The sequence below is a fragment of the Mastomys coucha genome, unplaced genomic scaffold, assembly GCF_008632895.1.
Source record: "Mastomys coucha isolate ucsf_1 unplaced genomic scaffold, UCSF_Mcou_1 pScaffold5, whole genome shotgun sequence".
NCBI lineage: Eukaryota > Metazoa > Chordata > Mammalia > Rodentia > Muridae > Mastomys > Mastomys coucha.
The window spans coordinates 55,601,210-55,611,623 of NW_022196911.1; the positions used below are offsets into that span (position 1 = coordinate 55,601,210).

The window sequence follows — 10,414 nt, forward strand, 5'->3', positions numbered from 1 at the left end:
AAAAAAAAAGAAAAAAAAAAAAAGCACAGGACAGAGACTGGGGGTGTAATTCAGAGCCTAGCTCTTACCCTAGCACCCTAGCATATGTGAAGTCTTTCCTTATATTCCCAGCACTGGGAAAAAAAAACCACAGGCCAGCCTAGCATCTGCAGTGCCAGGACCTGTGCTCGGACATGGTCTCCTGAGTACTCAGAAATTCACATTAAGGGCAAGGGCAGTAGCACACATGGCTCACGTGGCCTGTGATTCAAATAAAGAATGAGTAAAAGTTCAGGAAAGCTGAACTCTGCCAAGAGGTTCAGGCACTGAACCTCCCCACACTGCACTGCCTGATCTTACACTGGTGCTATACAACTCAGGAAGGGTCAGCCCCCACCAATCCCTACAGCATGCAAGGGGCACTTTGAGGCTGCTTCAGAGCAGGCTCTCGGAATACCTCCAATCCCATGATTCTCCTAAGCTTAGGCTGCCTAGGAATAATTAGGCATTCTTATGTCCAGGGCCTCCGCCTTTCCAAGCTTTTACAAAACATACCCTCCAGCACATGGGCCACACTTAGGGGGCGCAAGGATGTGTGGCTGCAGGGACCAGTTATCCTCTGGTAACCATACCATTCCTGTTCCTGGATAAGAGAGAGATGGCGAAGATGAAACATCAGTACAGCATTGATGAGATGAAGCACCGGGAGGCACAGATGCAGGCCAAGCTGGAGGAAGAGCAGGCCAGGCAGAAGAAATTGGCAGAACACAAGGTACCACACAGACAGCTGCCCTGGCCTGCCCTGGACACAAGAGTCCTCTGGTCACGTTAAACGATGACCTACAAGGATCCCCAGGATCCTAAAACTTACAAAGCAGCCACAGGAGCTGACCCCACTCCCTGCCTTGCTCAGCCCCGATCACATTCCCTACCCCCGTGCCTAGAGATTGTCCTCAAAACACTTGAATCCAGTGGTATGACCCTCAAGCTGTTTTCCGTCCCATGCAGTAACCGTTTGGCCTTCAGTTCTCTGGGGTCCCTAATTTGTGGCCATGCCTTGCTGGTCTTACTACCAACCCCAGACACCCATGGAGCTACACAGAGCCACTTCTTGCAAACAACCTGCATCTGTATCTTCTGTACCTCTCTGCATATCCCCTCTGTGCCTAGAACATCCACACACTTGCCTTCCTGGGAGGGAGGGCTGTAGCCCCGGTACAATGTCTCCCTGAAGAATTCTTGGCTACTTCAACCTTCACAGAAGCCTGGCTCTGGGTCACCATGTCTGGCTATTTGAATCCACAGATGGCGTTTGTTGAGCACCTGAATGGCCCCTTCCTGTTTGACAGCATGTATTCCGAGGATGTGGAGGGCAACAAGCTGTCCTACCTGCCTGGTGTTGGTGAGCTCCTTGAAGCATATCCTTTCTGAGTCACAAGGCTGCCTCTCTGGGTACAAGCCTGGCTCAACTACCACCACTGACCTTGGGCAAGTTCTTCCTACTCTGTACCTCAGTTTCCCCATCTTTCATGTAAGACCTCGTAGTTAAAACTCTGCTGGCTACATGTATGCAGAAGGCCTTTGCAGTCAGGCCAGCTGGGCTTTGTGATAGCAACAGTGCTCTCTAGATTTCTGAAGATTGAGTGACAGAGGCTGGCTGGGTCTGCCGTGCCTGGCAAGCTGGGTTTTCTGAGGTGGGAATAGAGAATGTGTTTCTTTGTCAAGGATCATCATTGGCTACATTGTTGCTCTTGGTCCACATCCCCTTAAGCACCCCAACCAGGTGGCTGCCGTTAGTAACCCCAGAGGTTAAGCAGTTTGTACTGGATCATTCATCTGTGGGGGCTAAGAGCTTCCTTGCATTCGTCCCCTAGTTGGTCAGAGCCCAGGGAGGAAACGGTTAGCACTTGTTATACATAGTGGCAGTGGTCATGACAACCAAACCATGGGCTTCAGTGGTAAGCAGGAGATGGGGGTCGGGGGGGAGTTATACCTGAGGGCTGAGAATTGAGACAGCCAGTCCCAAACTGGTCTGTGGGGCTGCCAACACGGTGTCAACCTCCAGAAAAAGTACAAAGACGAATCTCTAATAAAGGAAGTGTTATTTGGGAATAAGCTGTGAAACGAGAATTGCAGTCTGGGAATTATGAGGATTCCCCAGGGATGGAAGGTTACTGCACTGTGTGATGTGTGATGTCTACTGCACTGTGTGATGTCTACTGCACTGTGTGATGTCTACTGCACTGTGTGATGCCTGATGCATTATGTGATGTCTACTGCACTGTGTGATGTCTACTGCACTGTGTGATGTCTACTGCATTGTGTGATTTCTACTGCATTGTGTGATGCCTGATGCATTATGTGATGTCTACTGCACTGTGTGAAGTCTATTGCACTGTGTGATTTCTACTGCATTGTGTGATGCCTGATGCATTGTGTGATGTCTACTGCTTGCGTGATGTTTACTGCATTGTGTGATGCCACAGTGACAGCAGCAGTCATAGGGTACAGCTGGTCCTTTTCCAGACTGACTGACCCTGTGATAGCTCCCGCAATACACAACTCCTATGTTAGAGCCTCCATCCCAGCTCCTTGTCCAGCTTTGGTGAGCTCCTAAAGGCAGAGCCCAGACCTCAGTGGCTGCATTGAAACTTTCTCAGTGGGAATCTATCCAGAACCCAAACACTTTGTGGAGAATGGGTCAGGGCTTCTCCTTGCTGGTCACCTCTCTTCATCAGGGACCTATGCTCTTGACTTAAGCACTGTGAAGCTGAGGGATTTGTGGAAAGGCATCTGATCTCCTGAACACATTCCCACAACATCCCCAAGATTCTATGTGTTTTGCCTGCCTGAACCCTAAGACTCTTTCCAAGGACTTGTCCTTGGTGTTTTGTTTTGTTTTGTTTTGAGATAAGGTTTCACTGTTATAGTCCTAGCTAGCTTGGAACTTACTCACAGAGGTTCCCTGCCTCTGCCCCATGAATTCTGGAATTAAAAGTGTATGTCACAACGCCCACCCTCCAAAAGACTCTTGTGGTGGCTTCCTCCATGCCCTTAGTTGAGGTAACTAAGGCCCTGAGAGGTTACTTGCTAAGGTGGGTCCCAGAAGCAGCATCAGAGCCGTAACTTGAACCTAGACCACCTAGTTCCTCTCTCAGCTCAGATGAGCCACAGGCCAAGCCCCTCCTAGAAGGGCCCTTCTGGGTGCCACATCAGAGACAGAAAAAATAAAAATAAAAATACTCTAACTCATTGCCAGGTGGCTTCTAGCTCTTCCCTGCATGCCAGTCTTCTAGGGCCTTTCCCCTGTTCCTGAGTTCCTTAGGCTGCAGATAGAGATGCCACACCCACCAATGCTCCAAACTGCATACCCTGCTTCCCTGGCTCCTCAGTTTCTTCTGTCAAAAGGAGCACCTGTAGCCTCCACAGTGTTTCCATGGCGTGTTCTACAAGCAATTGTCAACATGCTTGTCATCATCCTAGTAGCCTGACCTTAAGCCCCAAGCTTCCTTAACAGCCACTTACCTACAAGGACAAGTTTGTCATCATCTGCCTGAACATTTTCGAGTACGGCCTGAATCAGCAAGAAAAGCGAAAGGTAGAGTTAGACACTTTCAATGAGTGCATACAGGAGGCCATCCAGGAAAACCAGGACCAGGGCAAGCTCAAGGTTGCCAAGTTTGAGGAAAAGCACCTGCTGGTAAGTTCCCTTGTCTTATGCCAGGGTACCAGGAGGGGCTGCAATGTCCATGTCCTTTGGTGGCCCCTGAGGCCTAGAGTCCATGTGCTAAGGATCACAACTTCACCAAATGGCACCACACACAGCTCCGCTGAACCAGCACAGTGGCTCTCCCTCACATCAGATACCCCTAAGATTCAAGGTCACCCCATCTCATCATCAGTGTTGGCAGTGCTATTATGTGTACCACACTACAGTGATGATAATGAGAACACCCTAGGCTTTCTTTGGTTCAGTCGTTCAGCAGGCATTTCCAAGACCCACTCTGCCTGGCCCTGGCATGCTGGAATTGTGATACACATGCTCCCAGTTCTTAGCAGTCCTCGTAAGGTACGCAGCCCTGGGCTGAAACCTTTCTTACCTGAGTAAGCAAAATGGCTGGGGATGTCCTAGAGGTCTGGAAAGACACACTTCCAGAGAAAGTCCAGGAAACTTTAGAGATTCCTGGGGCCCTTGTCCCAGCAGAGCAAGCTTGAAGGCCCAGTGTTCAGGGTCCAGCCAACTAGGAGTCATCTAAAAGAACTTTTGGTTATTAGTTTGTTTGTTTGTTTGTTTGTTTGTTTTTCAAGACAGAGCTTCTCTGTGTAGCCCTGGCTGTTCTGGAACTCACTCTATAGACAAGGCTGTCCGCAAACTCACAGATATCCACCTGCTATGGTTAAAGGCAAATTGTGCCACCACTGTTATTTTTAAATTAAGCTTTATAATTTTAAGTAGTAAAAGTAATGCTACTTTTAGAGATAGAGTCTCACAGTATTGCCCAGGCTCACATCCAATTCCTGGGTTTAAGCAATCCCACGTCCTCAGTGTCTCCAGTCAGTAGACCATAGATAGAACTGTGTCTGGCCTAGGTGGAGTTAATGGCGTTTGGTACTAGAGACAGAGCCTGGAGCCTGGGACCTTCCATTTACTGGACAAGTACTCTACCACTGAACAACACATTCAGCCCTTTTTAATTTTCTCATATTCTTTATTTAATGCTCAGAGAGCTCTCTGATCACACTGAGAAGTATGGCAGGTAAGGTTAGATACTGGCTAAGATGCCAGGCAATGGTTAAACCCAGTGTGGTAGCTGCCACAGAACAGCATTTAGGAAGGACTCTGTGTCCTCCTGGGTAATTTAAGATGGGGACTTCACTAAGCATGTATTTACTCAGTGCTACTTGATCCTAAGGGAGGCACAGAAGCTACAGTGATGGTGTCAAGATGAGGGTTAGCCCTCAGAGGGGTGATTATGTAATGGCAAGAAGCTGACAATTCCGGCTGAAGCCTGGTGGAGTAGGTATGTAATCCCAGGTACTTGGGGATCTGAGGAAGGAAGATTGTAAATTCAAGGCCAGCCTGGGCAACTTAGTGAGACCCTATCTCAAAATAAATAGAAGAGCCAGGAGTAATGGATGTCTTACATCTTTAATCTCAGCACTTGAGAGGCAGAAGCAAGTGGATTCCTGTTTGTTTCAGAATAGCCTGATCTACATAACAAATTCTAGGGCATCTAGGGCTGCATAATGAGACCCTGTCTCAAAAGTTAATTAATTAATGAAAGAGGACCAGGGGTGTTGTAGAGTACTTGCCTACCACAGAGAGACTGGGGCTTTGTTCTCAGTGAAATACTCCCACACAGACACACCCCATCTCGCAGTGAGCTATGATATACTATTTGGATAGTTGCTTGTCCTTCTGATCTCACTAATATCTTCCCTGGCCCAAACCACTCTCCTGACCTCTCACCTTCTATTCCCTACTCTACTGTGTTATCACTGATGCTCAACCTGGGAGAGTTACCAGAACACTGGGATTGTGGAAGAATCAAGGGAAAGCATGTTGAAGGAGGACTTCATGTATCATGTTCTTGAATGTATGATCCTTAAGCAATATCCTCCCTACCACATTTGGAGAGTCCTTTTCCTGGGATGACGGGAAATTAACTGAAGACAATAAATACTAAGTCCTTCATGATTATGCAGATGGTAATATGCATATGACAGGTCAGGGCCTAGACTTTACCATACTCATATGGCTCTGGTAAAGCTCAGTCCAGACTCTTAAAGTAAGAATGGACATATCCATCCCAAAGACATACAATTTAGAGCATTCCCAGTCCATTTACAAGACTAAGAGGAGCTGGGCATGGTGGTACATGCTGTGATCTCAACGCTTGGGAGGCTGTAGTAAGAGGCCTGATGTGAGCTGAGGCCAGCATGAACTACATAGTGAATTTCAGGACAGCCTAGGACATGGGAAATCTCTGTCTCAAAACAACAAATACCCAAAAAGAGATCGGGAATGAGAAGAGCTGGAACAGAAGGAGGGGGAGGGTATATTGAGAATCATCCTCAAACCCCTGGCAGTTTTGGAACAAGGGGCAATGGTCAAAATATAAAGTTGGGATACTGAACCTTTATAAAGACTTACAGACACTGGACTGAGCTCAGGGAAGGAAGATGGCTGGTTGTAATGGATTTGATGCATTGAGCATTACTTCTGATGCTCTGGGTAAGTAAAGGGAAACACACATCCTCTTCCCCAAAAGCTGAGCTGGCCATTTCTCCTAGAAGTGACAGTCAGGAAACAGAAGGACTCATTGTCATTCACTTTGGGGGATGAATCTAGCCCTCACTCTGCCTTTCTGGACCCTGTATTCCTGGTTCCACTTTTCGGGAGTCAGGGATGGGGGAAGGGAAGTGGTACCAGATTCCACTTGCTCATTAGACAAACCAGAGCAGAAGTGGGGTGAGGTAGGTGACTTGAAGACACCAGCTATGAGGAGAGGTATTGCTTCGACAGAGAACAGTGTAGATGAGAAGCAGCTGGAGTCTAGCCGGGGAGCAGTGGGGGAAGGGAGAGCCTTGGGGTGGGGAGACTGCTTGAGCGTTATCTTAGAAGGTCAGTTGGCAGAGGAGAGCCTGTGTGTTAGAAGAATCAGGGAAGGGGGTGGCTATAGATCACTAAGGCCTAACAAAGCCATTGTCCTAGAAATGAGACAGTTTTAGGTATCAGAGACTATTCTTTTAATCTTGAGACAAGTCTTACTAAGCTGTTCAGGATAGCCTTGAGTTTGGAATCCTCCTGCCTCCATCTCAAAGAAGCTGAGATTGCAAGCCCTTGCCACCATGGCTAGGGCAAAACAGAATTCTTTTTAAAATTTTTATTTATGTGTGTGTGTGTGTGTGTGTGTGTGTTACTAGTGCACACATGCCACAGCATCAGAGAACAGCTTTTAAAAGTTGGTTCATGTTAGACAGTGTGAGGCAGTGGTCTGCTCAGGTAACTTAACTTAAGCTCAGTCGAGTATTTGGCTTTGAGCCCTGGACCCCTGTAGGCAATTTCTGCTTGCAGAGAGCAAAAGGAGCTTGGCCATAACTCCTGAGTCTTTGGTTCCTGTTTCAGTCACAACCCCTCACAGCTGCCCCTGCAGGAGATATGTGCTCTAGCAGGCAGATAATACCCCAAGCTCCCAACATTCTAGCTGGACCGTACACCCAGTCATCTGACCACAAGCCAGACATGCCACGCCCCATGCAATATAAGGGGCGGTTTGCCCCTCCTTACTCTCACTCCCTCACTCTCTTATTCTTTGTCTCTTCTCTGCTCTCCCTCTCTTGCTCTGTCTCTCTCTCTCCTCTTGCTCTTTGTTCTTCTCTTGCTTTCTTCCTCACCTTTCTCTCTCTCTCTCCTTCCTCTCCTTTCCTTCTCTCTACTTGACCAGCCTACTTTCTCCTTCCTACAATAAAATATCTCATTTATACATTGCCTCCTTTTTAACTAAGGCACCGTGCAGCCATGGGTCAGCACTGGGGAGAGAGACCCAGGCCTCAGCAGCAGGCCCCTGCCTTTGGTACAACAGGTTCGCTCCTTGCACTGTGGAATCCAGGGCTCAAACTCAAGTTGTCAGGATTGGGCAGCAAATGCTTTTACCCTTTGAGCTGTCTTCCCAGCCCAGAACTCTTAATTCATTTTAAATTGCAGGTCTTTGTGAACTGGTAAGGAAAAAGCCTAGCTTTTTCCTCAAAAACCTAGTCAAAGGGCAGGAGATGGCTCAGTAGGTAAAAGGCACTGGCCTTGAAAGCCTGACAACCTGAGTTCAGTCCTCCAAACCCACATAACAAGCTAGATGCAGTGGTGTGCAGCTGTAATTTCAGCACTCCTGTTGACAGTGGGAAGCAGAGAGAGGCTCTCCTGGAAGCATGAGGGCTGCTCGCCTTGAGTGCATAGCGCTCTCTCTCTCTCTCTCTCTCTCTCTCTCTCTCTCTCTCTCTCTCTCTCTCTCTCTCACACACACACACACACACACACACACACACACACACACACACACCCTTTACTGACAGTGGAAATGGACAATTTCACAGGAAGACAGTGTGTGGTTTCCGGCTTATCTGGAGGCACTTGTCATCAGGATTGACCTCTGTGGACTGGACAAGTCCCTAGTTCTTGTCCGGCCACTTCCCTGGCCCTAGACACATTAGGTAGGCTGGGGCCTGACTCACCCTAGAAACAAGTCCCTGTGGAGGGGCAGGTCATGGACCCCACTACACTAACTCAGAGCACCCCACCTGTACCTCAGTCCACAAGAAGCTGTCCTAGAAATGGCTTATCCTAGGCTCAGGTGCACCCACTCAGGGTGCTGGGGCATGATCTAACTTTGGGGGTTTCCTGAGCTTCCCAGGTGCCTCCAATGCTCAGCCTAAGCTGAGGCCACATTGTAGAAGTACCCAGGACACACGGCTCTGGGGGCTCCAAGTTCGTCCCCTCACAGCCATCCTCCTACGGCTTGGTCCTGTGTTCTTTCTATCCGTCTACCCCATTAGACCTTGTACACACCTGATCTTTAAGACCAGTAATGATTGTGCAAATTTTATTTCCCAAGCTTACCTGTCCTTATATGGGTACACTACATAAAGCAGGTGTAGTAGTCCATGCCTGTGATCCTAGCACTTAGGAGGCAAAGGCAGGAAGATCAAAGTTTAAGGTCAGCATCGACTACACAATAAGTTCAAGGCCAGCCTTGAATATATGAGAAAGAAGTCAGCAACAACAAAAAGCAGGGCTGGGAGCTTCCTACATGATAATACATCACTTTCTGCCCTACATGATAATACATCACTTTCTGCTGATGGTAGCGTTCTGAGAAGTATGTCACTAGGTGATTGTCACTGTGGGGGCTCCATGGTTGGAACTTGTTTGCCTCACTGTCATCCACTGTATGTCACTGAGCAAGACATTATTGTGTGGCAGTGATCGTACCAGACAGGACAAGTATATAAAGCTCTGAGAACACGGTTGTGGCTAGTAGAAATGTGATTTGCTGGTAAGGTTTAATTTACTTTGTTTCTTTCTAAGGTTTTCTTTTTATTTTTCATATGTATGGTTTCTGAGTTTTGGTTTGTGGGTTTTTGACATGGAGGTCTCATTCCAGCCCCAAACTACAAATCTTAGGCTGGCCTCAAACTCCCAATCCTCCTGCATTTGCTATCTCCACCTCACAAGTGCTGGGATTACATGCATGTGCCATCATGCCCGGTATGAGTTAATTATTATTATTTATTTCTATTTTATGTGTGCAGGTGTTTTGCCATCATATGTGTCTGTGCTGGGAATTGAACCTAGGTCCTTTGGAAGAGTAGCAAGTGTTTTTAACTGCTGAGCTATCTATTCAGCTCTATGAATCACTTTTCTGGGGGAAGGGGTTTCAAGACAGGGTTTCTTTGTGTAGCCCTGGCTGTCCCAGAACTCACTCTGTAGACCAGGCTGGCCTCGAACTCAGAAATCCACCTGCCTCTGCCTCCCAAGTGCTGGGATTAAAGGTGTGTGCCTCCACTGCCTGGCATGAATCACTTTTAAAGCTTGATTTGCACAGACTGCCCCCAACCTTGGCTCCCATCTCTCCTGATAAGAATGTCTTCCCTCTTCCTGGGACTGGGAAAGAACCTTGCCCACAGGAATTTCATCTTCCTCCAGGGAAGTAAGGGTTGGTCTGAGTGCTCTTTTCGTGCTCGGCACTTTCAGGTACCTTTGTATGCAGTGTGCCAGAGCAGCAGGCAGCGTTCCAAAAAGCTTTCGGAGCTAGCACATGACAGGCTGATACTTGAACTTGGCCCTTCACCTCTAGACTAAGTTTTTCCCCATAAAGCCAAATCATCACTTACTACTACATGGTTAACTACTAAGTCTCCAAGTGCAGATTTTTGTTTGTAGAACTTAAATGCCATCCGGGAAGAGAATGATCTGCTCAACATCGAGAAGAAGCTGACAGAGTGCAATGAGAGCATCAGTGAGCTGTTCAACACACTCATGATACTGGAGATGCAGCTGGTGGAGCAGCTGGAGGTAGAGCCAGACTGGCATATATCTAGGGGCCTCTGCATGCAGCTGCAGAATCCTGCAAGCATGCTCTCCACAGGCTCCTCTCCTGTGTGTCCAGTGTGACCCAGTGGACACACAGGAGAGGACTGGACAGGTGGAGACTGGTGGGTCACTAGCACTCACGGCTTAGCAAACATGAAGAGTTCCAGGCCAGTGAGAGAAAAAAAGGGGAACAGTGCCTGAGGTTGACCTTTGCCTATATCCAATGTGCACACAGGGCCACAGACACATGTGTACCCTACCATATAATGAACATGAGCATGTGTACATGCACATATGCAGATACATGCACGTGCAGACCTGCACACACACACACACACACACACACAC

At 47.9% G+C, this 10,414-nt stretch overlaps 1 protein-coding gene across 2 annotated transcripts in view; it reads left to right on the top strand.

Moving 5' to 3' along the window:
* Drc3 (dynein regulatory complex subunit 3) overlaps nucleotides 1-10,414 on the top strand; it is a 42,628-nt gene that overhangs the window by 22,643 nt on the left and 9,571 nt on the right. For both annotated transcript variants that reach the window (XM_031354378.1, XM_031354379.1), the window contains exons 7-10: nucleotides 632-751; nucleotides 1,285-1,397; nucleotides 3,505-3,679; nucleotides 9,917-10,048. In XM_031354378.1, the coding sequence (XP_031210238.1) occupies nucleotides 632-751; nucleotides 1,285-1,397; nucleotides 3,505-3,679; nucleotides 9,917-10,048 (540 nt within the window). The remainder of the gene's footprint in view (nucleotides 1-631; nucleotides 752-1,284; nucleotides 1,398-3,504; nucleotides 3,680-9,916; nucleotides 10,049-10,414) is intronic.